The sequence below is a fragment of the Lactuca saligna genome, chromosome 9, assembly GCF_052625555.1.
Source record: "Lactuca saligna cultivar CGN05327 chromosome 9, ASM5262555v1, whole genome shotgun sequence".
Taxonomy (NCBI): Eukaryota; Viridiplantae; Streptophyta; class Magnoliopsida; order Asterales; family Asteraceae; genus Lactuca; species Lactuca saligna.
In genome coordinates, this window is record NC_136425.1 from 159,938,238 (window position 1) to 159,955,269 (window position 17,032).

The 17,032-nt window shown below is 34.7% G+C and overlaps 1 protein-coding gene across 1 annotated transcript; it reads left to right on the forward strand.

The window, feature by feature from the left end:
* Positions 1 to 5,654: 5,654 nt before the first annotated feature.
* On the forward strand, positions 5,655 to 7,884 carry LOC145017158 (basic leucine zipper 34-like). Its single transcript, XM_078975234.1, has 4 exons — positions 5,655 to 6,506; positions 6,706 to 6,796; positions 6,901 to 7,027; positions 7,143 to 7,884. The coding sequence occupies exons 1-4, from the start codon at positions 5,959 to 5,961 to the stop codon at positions 7,310 to 7,312; spliced, it is 936 nt and encodes a 311-aa protein (XP_078831360.1). The 5' UTR covers positions 5,655 to 5,958; the 3' UTR covers positions 7,313 to 7,884.
* The last annotated feature ends 9,148 nt before the right edge of the window (positions 7,885 to 17,032 follow it).

Genomic DNA, 17,032 nt, shown 5'->3' on the forward strand with positions numbered 1-17,032 from the left:
CGGAGGCAACAACAACATGACGGCAGTGGACTTGGGCTGAGGTGGAGAAATAGAAGAAATGAGAAGAGGATGCATATGACCCAACCGTGAACAACAAAAACACCCACGAACTGTGATTTCCCCACCTCCTCGTGACCCTTCGTCTTCGTCAGCGACAGAACACGGTCGATGGCTCCTCCGGTGATTCTTAAGTGGTGGTGAGGAGGTGGGGGCTAGGAGGGTGGAGATGAGGGTGACGACTGAATAGTAGTGTTAGGGTTTGGGTCAGGGAAGGTGACGGGTTTAATACTCGTTCATATAAACTCGTTGCCTATAATACACTTTCAGCCCCTCTATGAAATTTCTTTTCAACTTAAATACTTAATTTACCGTTCAACCCCCAACATTCCAAAATCCCTTCAAATTAAGTCCAATATTTTACCAAAAACCCCCTGGCTTCTGAAAATCTTTGCAAAATAAATCCCAAAATTACACTTTAACCCCCGAAAACCCAAATTATATCATTTGGTTCCTCGAAACCAACACCACTAAATATTATGGATTTTAGGGCTACAATTCATTTATTAATTTTTATATATTAATTTATTTGATAAACGGTATGTTACAATTCTCCCCCACATAAATTAGCTTTCGTCCTCGAAATCATTCCTTAGCATCCCTGTCATGCCAAACCACTCAAGTGACGTGGCCACAAACCCGAGCATACCTTAGCCTTCCCAAGGCAACTGGAGCCAACCCTTGTAGGGTTCTAAAACCCGAAGATGAACGAATTCCTTGTATCATGATCACATTACTCAATCTGAAATCTAAAGTCTCGAGATGGTCTGACTCCCTAACAGACCATCCATATAGAATCATTATTGTTGAACCCAGTCCACTTATCTCCCGACTGATTACCCGACTTCTGACAACTCGAGTTACTAGTATAAAATAGTGTCATAAACCAAATGTCCCCATAGAGCTCTTATAATTGACAGAAGGCTTAGATAATCCTTTAAGTAGAAGATTCATCCATGCAACGGTTAGACTCAGACGAGATCTACGCAACAGGGTTAAATCAATTACTCTGAGATCATTTAATCCAAATTTTAAGTGACTTAGCACTTCCGATCAACAAGCTACTCCACACACATGAATCCCCAGATCATTACTACTGTCTGAAGCCTCACACTGCCTCCTTTCTGCTTTCCAACGACAATCGAGACCTCCCTGGTACCCAACGTATCTGGAATACTGAATTCTTGTCTGGTTGCTGAGCCAAGAGTAACCTTAAAGTTGCCCCACACAACTTTCGAAAAGGACTTCGTCCATTGACATCTGCCCTAACCATATTGCCACTCATGAATCCATTATTCCTTCTGATCTTCCCTATCATAACAATCCAACTACCTGTCGCTATCGAATCTAACATGAAAAGTGAATAATACCAGAACCAATGTAGTCTTATATCACGCATGGTCTCCAACGACCCACCATTTTCCAAATCAGATCATACTGTGGCCTACTATCATTCGTGCGGCTGACCCGCCTTGGCCTAAATCATCTAAAGAAATCCGTGATTGAATCACAAATTTGTCACATTCTTATTGTTGAATAAGGACCAGTGAATGCTACAGGCCACACCGCAGTCTTACAACACACCCATACTAACCAACCACTAGTGAATGCTAAGGGCCACCCCCGCAGTCATACAACATTCTACTCTATCTGCCAACTAGTGAATGCTACAAGCCACACTGTAGTCTTACAACACCTCTGCACTACTTGCTAACTAGTGAATGCTACGATCATTACGCAGTCTTACAACACTTCTACATTGTCTGCTGACTACTGCTACGGGCCACCCCACAGTCTTACCACATTCCTTACGCTATCTGTCCGTTGGTGAATGCTACGGCTGTCCTGCAGTCTTACAACACCTTCCATGCTATCGGGATGCTGGTGAATGCTACGACTACCCCACAATCTTACATCACTTCCCATGCTAACTCAATTGCTGACCATAATCTTACCACTGATTATCAATCCGAACACACCCAATGTCGAGCACACCACACGGTCTAACATTCCACACTGAACTCATGTCTTTACTGTGATCCTCAACCTGGTTCGCCATAGTCTGCTACACCTCAATCAGATGTGGCCCCAAAGTCGGGAAGTTTCCCGGAATTCCAATACACATTACCCCCCATACAGACAACCACTTGGGCCACCTTTTCCTTTCCTGATGGGGATACGAGCTCGTCCCAATTTCACACTTGCTTCTAACCCGGGTACATGAATGGTTCTCCCCCACTTCGATCTGACTAAGTCTCCATAACATACAAGAAATGGAAGGATTCCCAATCATTCTTACCCTCCAACGGTCAATATGCTGACGATAGGGCTTATCCTTGCTAGTGATGCATTACTAGCCAATCTCAACGATTACCCAAATCATTGAATCTGGAAGAATACACTTGAAACCTTAAACAATCCGATAATCCAAATCACCTCCCATGATACCATACTAATTCCTTGAGTTCTTATGCCGACGACTAAGAACCATAACTTTTTCCATGTACTGATGAAACTATACTCTAACTTTTATCCTCAAGTAATCATTAAACTCTAACTGACTTCAGTCCATGCAAATGTATGATTCCCTCGACTCATCTAATGATGAAACAAGTCACGTAACTGACACCGCCATCTCCATGCTACCATTTCTTTCCTAGAAACAATAGTGCCTGGAACTCCTAAAGTTCTTCCATAGGAAAATGTAGTTCGTACCAAAACAAATGATGGAACTACAGAACCCTGGCTTCACTGGAGAACTACCCCACTAATTCTTGACCCAAGATCCTCCAAGCAATACTCCTGAATAGATTCCTGACGAAGACCTGAAATAATAACAGTACACACAGGACCCACTCCACAAGATACGTCCATCTGTTGGTTCATCAAAGGACTTCTCGGCATGCATAATAGTATATAACAGTCCTTGATAACCCAGACAATAGCAGAAAACCGACCCGAGATTTAACTTGTTTAAACTCAATCAAAATTCCCAAGTGATGCAATTTCTCGATATCCACCTTGAAGTAGCAGAAGATAACATACCTGCAAATATCTGAAGGTCAAGGATAAGGATTTCATGCATTACGCTGAGCGTACACATACGTATGCCCAACATTCCCAGTAGGTGACCAAAACTTTCATTAAGCACTTAATGCTTAAGACCAAAACATCCAAACATTCCCAACAGGTCATATTTGGTCCTTCAAGTTTCCTTGTTTTGGTTAAAACCCACCAAACTTCAACATTTATGCTTTTAAGTTAAGTTTTGATATAGTAAGTTATTCTCCATCCATTTTATAACTTTTATAGTCCCTTTCATTAACTGAGTCAACCCTTTGTTCAACCTACTTTGCCAACTTGACACTTTTGACCTTTAATTTTTAAAATGTTATTATTTTCACTTTTTACTTTTTAAACTTTATATCAAATAATGACATGATTATTCATTGATGATTTAACTATATAAATCATATTTTATTTATTTACTTTATTAATTTAAAAACCTGATTTTAAATTTTAGGATTTTATATAAAATAACTAATGTTTAGCACTAAATAATACTACTCAATTCAACAATAGATTAATGGAATTGTTGTGATAACCAAGGATATATGTTTTCAACCGACAACCATAAGTATTTCTTCGGTAACCAGTAATCCAGTAAAGGCTATGAGGTTGCATTAGAGTCGAGATCTAAAGGAAACTCAATTTCACTTGATGGGAGTTGTCTTTACCCCACTTAATTGTTCTTTTCTCCTTACTTTACAATACCACTTGGTTATTATAATATGTCAATTTGATGAATGAAAATGTTAAATTTTTATGGATAAATAAACAAAAGAATTGTTATTTTGCTACAAAGTAACAAGCGTAATAGTTAAAAAATAATTAACTTTTGAAAATGATTTTGTATTAGCATGCCTCTTGAATATCTTTTTCTTAATCATGTTATCTGTTAGTTCTTATTTGCATATCAATAACCACATCTTCATATGAACGCACAGTTCATAAAAAGACAATTAACAGCTAAATTAACTTTTTCAAAAACAAATTATCGTATGAATAATACTTCATATAATACTTGAACGATATTATTATTTCATTCTAATTTTATACCATCCATCAATTGCATACATCTACATAAAAAGAACTAATAAAAAATCAGTTAGTAATTAAAAAAATTAGTGCTAGTTACCTAATTACCTTAGACAAAGATACAAGACAAAGGAGAGATCTTGAGAGTTGATCCTTTTGCCCATTCAATTTAACTAGTCGATACGAGATAGTAAAAAAGAGAAAAAGAGATACATAAACAAAGATGAAATACAATAATTAGTAATCCATAATCTTGAGTAATTGTTTCAATTGGAGGATGACATCGTATACATCTTCTTGGCTTTTGAGCCAATGCAAAGCGCAAATTTTAAGATCGATGCAACCTCTCAATCGTGCGTGATTATCAACTAAATCCTAGAAAAGGTCGAGGTCTCCTCGCCTTCTACGCGAAGAGCGCGATTCTTGATTTTTTGTTTTACCGCCTTTAATCTAGGTTGCTACACACCTTTGACCTCTCCAGTCTCATCCGAACATGGATTAATGCTATTTGGAATAGAACTAGGTCTAAGATACCATTATCACAAAAGTAATTAGAGAAAATTTATTCCCCTGCAAATTGTGCCACCATAGACGATGGCCCAACTCAGGAGCAACATTCTGAGAGCTCAACATGTCGATATAGAGGGAAAGTGATTGTTGAGGTGACTCGGCAAATATTGAGTCCTCTCGAAAGCACTCCCCAATGCCTAAGTGTAGTTGCACAAAATCATAGTCACACTTGACACCCATGCATGGGAGTGTTGAGGGAGACAAAATTAACAGCTACATAAAACCTAATTTTTTTTAAAGATCCAATCTTTTTCTTTTATATATATATATATATATATATATATATATATATATATATATATATATATATATATATATATAATTTCTTTATTTATATAAAAATAAAAATATCATAACAACTATATTTTTTTTTGTTCTTTCTCATTTTCCTGTTCACTAGCATCCTACACCCAAACATCTTTTTGACCGAATTCCATTGGACCTAAAAGTGACTCAAAATATTCCCAACTAAAGGTGTGTATTGTGTAAAGCCTTTTCTAAATCTTCATAAAATTTTATGATAGATGCTGCTATTAAGACGCCTTATGATAGGTGCTGCTATTAAGATACCTTATGAACATCTTTATTAAAAATAACACCTTATGAACATCTTTATCAAAAATCAACCAATTGGTAATTATTTTTAATTATTTTTTTCAAAAAACAATGTAATTTTAACCGATATATAGAATGTGTAAATGGTAAAATTCCGTGGTTTTGTTTCCTATAATCCAATTTGTGACTTCATTCACGTTTCTTTCACGCAAATAACACAAACATAATTAAATGTGAATTAAGAGGATAATTAAGAACTTTATAGACATTAATAGGTATTAACTAAATGGTGAAAGAGATGTGTGTCACATCAGCACGTGGTGTTGAGATTCCGCCAGTTAGTTTTCCCATTAAACTACCGCGGATTTTCCCAGTGAAACCGTTGGGAACTCTTTTCTCTCTCACACACACACCCACTTAGCTGTTGCTAGCTGTCATAATCCTTTCATCCATGTGACTCACCTCCTTCTTACTTCTTCCTTCTTCCTTCTTCCCTCCAACAATACAATATTACAATCCCCTATTTACATTCACCACCAAATCTCAATTGTTCCATCATTACTTGTTGATATATTCCTAAATATAGATCGTTTTTCAAGGTTTTTTTTTTTTTTTTGAGCTTTTAGTTTTGGAATCTGTTGATTTTGAAGTGTTTTTGAAGGTGGAATTTGATTTTGCATGGCGCAATTGCCGCCAAAAGCGCCAACAATGGCGCAGAAGTGGCCGTCATTTTCCTATCAGACGATGCCGCCGATGATGCCGATGTCAGCCTCGCAACCGCCGAGCTGGATGGACGATTTCCTTGATTTTTCTTCAGCTAGGAGGAACGCTCACCGGAGATCCGCCAGCGATCCGATTGCATTCGTTGAAACTCCGTTTATTAACGAATGTCGTAACTCTAATAGCAATGATCCTTCGATGATACCTTGCTCAAATAATAACGGATTTGAGCGTTTGGATGATGAGCAGCTTAGCTCCATGTTTTCCGACGACGTCGCCGCGAATCTTCACTCGACGAGGTCATCGTCTTCGCCATCGGAACAAAATAGCGACAATGACGAACCTAGACCATCGCCGCCTCAGGAACAACCGCCGTCGCAACTGAAGAGTGAGCCGGGAGAGGTGGAAGACGGTAGCGGATACGAACACGACACAGATTCCGGTAAGCCTCCGTTTACTTTCTCCAGCGACGGCGGCACCATCGTTGATCCAAAAAGGGTTAAAAGGTACAATTTACATTCCATAAAGTACAACTCCTCAGTCGTACCTCATCATAAATATCTCAATTCTACTCATATACATCTTGCTTGAACAACAAGCTAATCGAGTTGCATTCAATAAACATCACACAATCATTATCAATCATTCAGTGTGATTAACGATCTCATGATGCTAATCACGTTATTAATTACAATTAATCATCAGGATATTAGCAAATCGTCAATCTGCCCAGAGATCAAGAGTCAGGAAGTTGCATTACATTTCTGAACTCGAACGCAGTGTAACAACTCTACAGGTAATTAATCACCTTAAGTTCTTAATCATAATCTAGATCATTTATTGCATGAATCATTGCAATTTGCAAATTAAATACATTTTCCTATAATTTCATATATGAAGACGGAAGTATCAACATTGTCACCACGTGTCGCATTTCTAGATCATCAAAGGTTGATTCTAAACGTTGATAACAGCTCGCTTAAACAACGAATTGCTGCTTTGGCTCAAGACAAGATCTTCAAAGATGGTAATTTTTCAAATTAGTTAACGAAAATCAATGATTTGTCGATTACAATCTTACGAAAACTTCAGACAAAAGTTACACCAAAATCTCAATTTTGGTACTTAATTATTAATTGCAGCTCATCAAGAAGCATTAAAGAAGGAGATAGAAAGATTGAGAAGAGTTTATCATGAACAAAACATGAACAACAACAACAACAAGACGGATAACATCACCACCGGGTCACCGGCATCAATGGTGTCTCCGCCGGCGGCGGCGGCATCGGTGAGTGGTACGGATGAGAGGTGAGTGACCTCGGATCTGGTAATTAGAAAGGAATGAAATGAATAATGGGAGTGGGGGGGGGGGGGGTGCTGCTGCTAAAATGCGCCCATGCAGGCACGTGACCTGTTTGAAGTCTTTTTTTTGGTGGTGGGGGTGTGTGGTCCCATGATTGGCATGTGACTATTTTAATATAACATGGCTTCTTTTAGTTCTTTATGCTTTGGTTTCAAAAGAAGAAAGGGTAATTATGTCTCTTCCTTGTCTTTTTGCCACTTTTTAATTGGGTTCCAAATTTATTTATTTATTTAGATTCTTTTTCTTAAAGAATAGGGATTGTGGGGGTATTAGTCTATTGGATGTCTTGATGGAGGGCATCTCACCTTTTTCTTTTTATTTACATTTTTTTAATTTTTAAATATTTCAATATGGTTTTATTATTTAGCCTCAATGGGTATTGAGACTATTGAATTTCTTTTGTTATTTGTACCTAAAGGTAGGGTTCAATTAGTTCAATTGTAATATTTGTGAAGTGTTGTACAACTAGTTTAATTGTAAAATTTGGGAATTGGTGTGTAATGAGATATGTTTTTTAATCATGTGATGAGTTTTTATTTTGTTTTAATTATTTTTGATGACTACAAGCGGGGGTGAACAAAAACCGAACTGCAAATTAAAAAAACCGAAAAAACCGTATAAACCGAAATGAAAATCGATAATACGGTTTTTAGTTTTGCAAAAACCGAAAATACTCGGTGCGGTGCGGTTTCTAGTCTAGTAAAATCTGCAAAAAACCGAACCGCACCACACACACACACACATATATATATATATATATATATATATATATATATATATATATATATATATATATATATATATATATATATATATATATATATATATATAGTTAGTTAGTTAGTTAGGTTATAATATGGATGGTAAGTATTGGATGGATGTATGGATGATTGTTGATTAAGAGTTTAGTAAAATCATTTATTTGTTTAATTAAATATAAAAAAAAATTGAAAAATATTCTAATTAAATGAAGTCGTGAATAAAGGGTAAGAACATAAAATTACACTAACTACAAATTAGGCAACACCAAGTTAATTTGTTGAGCTGATCCTGTTATTCCAATATTGTCGTGCACAATAACATTCAAAACCATTAAAATTGGAGAATACATATGCATGTATTTTAAAACCTATACTTATTAACCCACAATTATGAATCTTTATTTATTAAATCTTCCATAATTAATATATACGTTTTAACCCACAAAATATTATTTTATATTCTCTCAAAATTTTTCCAACTATGACTACATATAATCTAATTCTATAAGAAAACCTATGTTTTATTCTTTCAGAAGATTTTTTTTTTTACACACAAATCTTAACTTATATTCTAACTTTATTTACATTCTAACTTTATTTGTACCAAAACTTACGAATTCATATGTCGTAATTCTAATATAATATATATTTACATTCTAACTACACATTTAACCTCAATTCGAAACGAATATTTTACCATAATTATAAACATGTTTGATGTAATTCTAACAGAATATTAGGTAAGTTAACTTCATATATTCTCTCAGAATTCTTGCTTAAACTTCAATTCCACAAGAATCTTAGAAAAAAAGGTTTCGTGCACTAACAGTTAAAAGATTAAAAAAAAAATCGTTAGAAAAACCGATGACTCGAAAAAAACAGAATAGAAAACCTAAAGAAAACACAGAAGTTCAAAGCAAGTCCCACATCTTCTTTTTTTCTTCACAACTTCATTCGACTAGAATCCTTGACATTACCGAAATTTTGATCTCCATTGTGTTCATCCCCAGAAGCGTTATCCTGCAAATAATAAAATGCTTTTGGTATAGATGTTAACAATGAAAATAATAAAACGAAATACTTCACAATTAAATAAAAAATGAGAATAATTTGCTTACAAACGTGTGATTTAATTTCAATACAAGGACGTACTTCATTGCCGACTCGTCGGGAGCCCTGTGTTTTCCTACATGCTCGATGCGCTTCCATGTTTAGATGTTGGTTTGGATGAAGCAATTGAGGGGACGGTAATGGTGTAACACCAACTTGATCTCAATTTTGCTTAAATAAAGTGATATGATATGAATTTAATTTTGGATATGTTGGTGATTTTATATCATCAAATATTATTTAAGTGTAATAGGATTAAATTTGTTGACCAAAAGTGATCTTGTTGAATATTGAACAAGTTAGGATGGTGTAGGAGTGCACACTTGTTCAAGTTTTTCAAGATTTAAAGTACATTGTTATTTAGAGGGGAAGCCGCTAAATGAACGGGGCTCCGAGGGCAGCGCCCCTGGGAGCGGGGTCCCAAGGGCGGAAGCCCCTGGCGGGGTCCAAGGGGCAGAGCCCCTGACTGGGATTGAGCTGCCAGGTCAGCGCGATTTTTTTTTGGACTATGTTGCTATATTAAAAATTGCATCAAAAATCCAATTTTAGAAAGTTGACCCTTTTTTCCCTGAGATCCGTTTAATGACAGTTTGATAGTTTTATGATAGTTTGTAACTGTTGACAGTTTTCAGACATGATTGATATATCCGTTTTTTGGTCAATATTCTGGTACATGTTGAAGAACATTTTTCATATACATTCTCAGATTTCATTCTTTGAATTTCATCCAATTGAGTGTTCGATATGTACCATCGAAATACTTCAATTTGATAGTGAATCACGATTTTTAGAGAATCCAAGCAATCTATTCATCCATTTTTTTCTAACAGGATATTATTTATTGTATATGCAATATTACAAATCCAGTGTAGTGGAGAAAAGAAGTCATAGCTTACCGTTGTAGTGGAGAAAAGATTCAGCGGCTCCATTTGATGTGGGGAAGGAGGGCGGCGCCGATGAAGGAAGATGGTTGACAATGGATGGCTGTGCAAGTGGTCGGCATCTAATTGAGGTATTAGGTTGTAGATTTGGTTGTTAGTTGTTGCCGACGAGTTCAATGAAAGATGTGCAAAGTTAAATATGGTTAAAGAGAAAGTTAAGGAAACATTCCATAATGATAGGTTTTCTATTTTTATTTAATTATAATTATTAATTAAATCTTATGATTACAAATATACCCTTGCTTATAATTAATTAATATTTTTAAAATGATTGCTCCATATTAATGTTTATATCCACACAATAGTTATATATATATATATATATATATATATATATATATATATATATATATATATATATATATAGGCTTAGGTTATTTTGTTTTTACTAAGTATTGTGTGCCAGAATGCACAAATCTGGACCAATGGATGAAATTAATCAATAAACATGATTTGAGGGTATATGATATTACAATGGGGTAACATGTAGCATATAATCACACAATTTTAAGTAAAAGGGTATTTTGGACAATTAACTACATTTATAAAAGGAAATTTTCGGATTTTTAGGGATGATTAATTCTCCTAATTTTAAAAAAATTTGAATTTTTTAATTAATTCAATTCAGTTTTTTTACCGATTTTATTCTGTCAGAATATTATTTGTTAGAATGATGCTCTTTCAGAATTTTATTCTAATAGAATATTATTTTGTTATAATGATGCTCTTTCAGGATTTTATTCTAATAGAATATTATTGAAGAAAAACAAAATTCTTGAATCAATTCTAATATATTTTTATACATCCAAACTTAATACAAATTCATACATATTCTTACATTCTAATATAATTATACATATTCTAAAAAAATATCAAGGTCTTCAACGCCTTCTTCCAGCCATTCCTATCACAAATACAACAAAAAGTAATACTTGTTAAAAACATGTTACTTACAATTATCTATAACTTAATATATTCTGGTAGAATACATAGAATATGATATAATACATATAATACATTCTGGCAGAATACATCGATTTTATTTTGATAGAATAAATTCTAATAGAATATATAGGATACATTCAAAGGTATCGTATTTACAGCTAGTAATTCTGATAGAATGCATACCACAAGGTTAAATTCTTTAAATACTCTTTCAGGCATTTCAACAAACACTTGTTAGACATTATCATCAAACAAGTCAAAAACCATATTTGATTTACATGCAATAATTTACATATAAACATAATTTCCAACAACATGATTTAGAATGCATACCACAAGGTTCAAAGAGTAAATTAATTTGTGTTGATGAAAAATAAAAAGGCACAAACAACCTAGAATTGTATTCCATAACCGAAAGAAAAACAAAATATATGGCAGACCCATTAAAGCATAGAAACGTGGTTTTCATATAAGATTTGAAAACATTATTTTGTAAGAAAGAAGAGCATCCACATAAAAGAAATTGAAACTCATCAACTTGAACACATGAATAAAGAATGTTACTTACATTATAAGGCCCTGATACAAGAGCTGGAACCATACGAACTAACATCTTTTTCTATGCTTCCTTCTAACTGAAAGTGACTCATTAAGCAAGAAAGAACAAATTTTGGAATAAGTAACTGAAGTTCACTGAGACATTTTAACAAACAGTTGGTGTGCAAATCAGAATATTTTCAATTCCACCAACTGTTCAATAAGACAGCAAGTTGGTCCTTCTTTTAGGAATTTAGTCGAGCACCTTATGTGCATAGCTCGTTCTTCTTGAACACGTTAGGTTTTCACTTACTTAACCATCCAATTCAACGAACAATAGAAATAGATAATTTGAATCACAAGTTAACGATCCATAATAAATGAGAATTGAAGAGTTGTTACCGGATAAATAAGGGCATACAAAGTTTGCTCAATTTGGAAAAGCTCTAAAGAACCGATCATCGAAGGAACTGTAACAATGATGCAGAAACATACACTGACTTCTTGTGACTCCAAAATTGCCTTGATGTTGAAGCTAGCTTCGATTGGAGATGGAGCCACCGAGAATAACATCTTCTTAATCAATGGAATGGGGAAACATATTTCCAGCAAGAGGTTTGACTACCTCTTTTGATCAGACGATCTTCATTCGTCCATAAGAAAATTGGAGGAGGCATATTACGTATGATATAGAAGGCTAGGGTTAAATAGTTGGTCAAACAGATTTTTATGGCAATTTCCATGAATAAAGGGATTTTATTTTAATTAGCATGCTAAAGTTACATAATTACCCTTATTATCATTTTTTATTATTTAATTATTCCTAAATTCATATTGGTGCACATGGGCACACAATAGTTGTCAAAAACATTTGAACCTATCTCTCTCTCTCTCTCTCTCTCTCTATATATATATATATATATATATATATATATATATATATATATATATATATATATATATATATATGGGAAAAGTGAATATGTGGCTGTCATGTATGTAATATTAGGTATAGAACCATCAAAATTAACTTCATTTTGATTGAAAAAACACAATTTTTTTTATCGTTAGCTTATTCATATTGCTTTTGAGCTTATATTATTTCTGATTTCATAATTTATCCCCAACATCTATGTATTTTAAATGTGTTGTTTATATTAGACGTTTAGTAAGCTTCATAATTTTCTTTGACACCTACCATATGTATACTTAGTTACCATAATTCCAAAATTATGATATTCGAAGTTTAATTAGTTACCATAATTCTAAGGATTTAATTTTAGATATCAATTAACTTAATTAGCAAAATTATGAAATTACCATTATTAAATGATTGGCTCAAAATTGGTTATACGTTCATACAATAATTAAGGTTTATATATATATATATATATATATATATATATATATATATATATATATATATATATATATATATATATATATATATATATATATATTAAGTGTTGATGTTTGTAAGAACCAAGAACTTATGACAATTAATACTTCTATAGATATAAATATCTATCTTGTCCATCGGAAGATGACTGTATATATTTTTAAGTATACATTCAAGTGGTAGTTACAATAACAAATAATGTTTATGATATTTTTTTAATATTTAAATATAAAGAGTACTAGTGATGATAATATCATTTTTATAAATACATTAATTGATATCATCGCATGTACCTTGAAACAAGTATTATATTTAATTTGTATTATGTTCAAGCATTAGAAATGCGTTGGATGAGTGACTATGTAATTTGATTTCAAACCAAGAAGTGGTGGTATCGGTTTATCTCCAAAAAATGATTAGCACTCCTCATCTGAGTCAAAGTAACTCGCCGAGTTACTTGAGTGTTAGTAAAAAGGCAAAACGAAAACCGAAAAAAAAACTAACAAAAACCCGAAAAAATAACCGAACCACAAAAAACCGCATAAAAACCAAACAATGCGGTTTCTAAATTTCAAAAAACCGAAGTTGCGGTTTTTGGTTCGGTTTTGGACAAAAACCGCACCGAACCGTACTATGCTTACCCTAGTTAAAAGTTTAAATAATTTTAAATTAATTACGAACCATGATAACGCTGACCGTTTATAATATTAAATTGTGAATATTTGTCATATATTTCTTTTACCGTATTATGTTTAATTCTTGAACCATGTTAAAAAGGTTACGATTTATTATTATGAATATTCGGTTCCTAGAATTTCTAACATTTGTATGGTTCTTATTTAGAACATTCATTTTGTTGATATTTAATATTAGGCCTGTTCCTATATATAAGTCAAAAAATTTTTGGTTTTATTTGCATATATGAACCTTAATTATTTGTATAATTGTTTAAGACCGATGTGAGAAAGTACAGATGTGTTTAGAGGTGCGTAAACTCGATATAATATCCATAATGGATTTAAAAAGCGATTTTAGAATATCTGAATCGGATACATACGATCCGAATGATATGACCCAAATTTTAAAAATGTCACTGAATTTTTATCGAGTTTTGAATATATCCAGATTTTTATCCAATTAAAATCTATTTTCAGAATTGACCATTATGACCGGGTTTCAAAAAATAGTTATATGCCTTGTATTATAGCTTATAGGAACCCCAAAGTATTGTAAAAAATACAATCAAACAATAGCGAATAGTGAAAATTGATAAGGAGTTGATGAGTTTCTCACACCTAAAATCTTGAGTTTTGGATAGTGACAAAATCGCTGAAACTCGAGCGTTATCGATATCCGAAATCGCTGAAAGGAGGGAAGGTAAGAAAAAACTTCTAGAGATGGAAAACATAAGGCATCTAGATTTAAAGCAAAAATCCAAGATAAGATGGCTTCTAGATGGAGACGAGAACAATAAATTCTTTCATGGCACCCTCAAAAACAAGAGAAGAAAAAATAACATTCACGGATTACAGATCAATGGGAACTGGCAGACAGATGTGAGTGTCATACAACAGGAGACCTGGATATTTTTCAAAGATAAGTTTGAAGAGAAACACTCGAATCGACCCAACTTCATTAATCCTAATTTTAATAGAATTAGTCTTGAAGAATGCATCTCCCTTGAAAAACCATTTAGTGTGGAAGAGATTAAAAAGGCAATTTGGAGTTGTGGAAGCAAGAAGGCCCCCGGGCCCGATGGTTTTACGTTTAAATTCATGAAAAAATATTGGGGCTTGATGGAAAATGAAATTATGTTGTTTGTGAAATATTTTGAGCGACATTGTCGTCTGGGGAAGGGGTGTAATTTGTCCGTCATCACCCTAGCTCCGAAAGTTAAAGACCCTTTGAATCTAAACGACTTTCACCCAATTAGTCTTATTGGATCTTTATATAAGATTATTGCCAAAGCTCTAGCCTTGAGGATCAAGATGGTAATTGGGCCTAATATCGACGAGGTGCAATCGACATTCATCGAAGGAATGAACATTCTTGACGGACCCCTTATTATCAATGAAATATGTTCTTGGGCAAAAAAGACAAAAAAGAAGATGTTTCTACTAAAGGTGGATTTCAATAAGGCTTTTGACTCGATCAATTGGGGATATCTTGACTCCGTCATGTCTCAAATGGGGTTTGGAATTAAATAGAGAAGTTGGATCTCAGGGTGTTTTGCTTCTGCCCGTGCCTCGGTATTGTTGAATGGTGTGCCTACAAAGGAATTCCCCCTCACTAAAGGTGTCCGTCAAGGAGACCCACTTTCCCCGTTCCTAGTTTATAATAACAATGGAAGGTCTAAATATCGCCATGAAGGATGCCTGCGATAAAGGTCTATTCCATGGAATTAACATCCCAAAGAGTAATACTTTCCTTTCTCACTTCTTCTACGCCGATGATGCGATGTTCGTTGGTGAATGAACGAGAGGAAATCTCAAATATTTGGCTACAATTATTCGTTGTTTCCATGCGTCTTCCGGGTTAAAAGTAAACTTCTCTAAGTCAAAGGTGTTTGGAATTGGTGTATCCAATCGTGAATTGACATCTAGCGCTAGTGTACTTGGATGTGACGCAGGTGCTTTTCCTTTCACCTACTTGGTGGTCCCAGTAGGAGCCAATATGAACCTCATTAAAAGTTGGAAACCTATTATTGATTGTGTTCAAGTTAGGCTTTATTCTTGGAAAGCAAACACTCTTTCTATCGGCGGGCATCTCACCCTTGTGAAGTCGGTAATGAGAAGCCTTCCACTGTATTTCTTTTCCATATTTAAAGAACCTATCGGAATGATTGAATCATTGGAGAAAACACAAATGGGATTCTTGTGGGGTGGAAATGAGGAAAAAAAATAAAATCCACTAGGTAGCTTGGAAGAAAATCCAAGCTAAAAAAGAAAATGGAGGCCTTGGTGTGGGATCTTTTCGTGCCCTAAATTGTGCACTTCTAATGAAATGGATCTGGAGGCTAAAAGGTCCCCTGAACTCGATATGGAAATCTTTCATTATGGGAATACATAACATCCATAGGAAGCCATTATCATCGTTATCTAAAAAATCTTTAAACGGGGTTTGGGGTAACATTGTTAAGGTAATAGGGGATATAGCGTCACTTGGGATTGCTCCAAGTAATCTATTTTTTTTTAATGTAGGTAATGGAGAACACACTTGCTTTTGGACGGATGTGTGGATTGGAAGCTCAACACTCTTTGATCGATTACCATACCTATTTTCTTTAGAGAAACGTAAATCTGCCTATATAGCGGAAAGGAATTGCATTGATGATCTCAATGCAGCCTGGAAAAGAAAGTCTTCAGCTTTGGTAAGGGCTGACGAGCTCCCCCAAATTCACTTAATTATCAACTCGACCGAACTTTCCAAGGAACGGGACTCCTGGCGTTTACATTAGCCCCCGATAGTGAATTCTGAGTGGAGCTGATTAAGGAATATATTGATCGAGAAAACCACCATGGCTGCCAACCATGGTGGCTGCCACCACTCTTTCTTTTCTGTCGCCACCAGCCACCGTGGAAGGTGGTTGTGTGTGTGTTTTATGGTGTATTTAAGTGTGTATTATATGGTGTGAAGCTGTATATGCAATATTTGGCTGGAACACCCACCACCACCATCGTGAGGTGGTAGCTGCTGCCACTAGCCGCCGTGTTGGATGGAGGTGTGCATTTGTGTGTGATAGGATTGCTTTTGGGATGCTTAGATGTGATTTGGACTAGAATCATAACCACCACCCTAAGGTGGTGGCTGCCACCGTGAGCCGCCGTTAACCACCACCGCCCGAGGTGGCAATGGGTGGTGACCGGCCTAATGAAACCCTAATTGACCTAAAAACCTAATCATTTGACTAATTGACTTGTGTTTGGGTGGAAACCCTAATTAGGGTTTAGAAAACCCTAATTTTGGAGATGTTAGT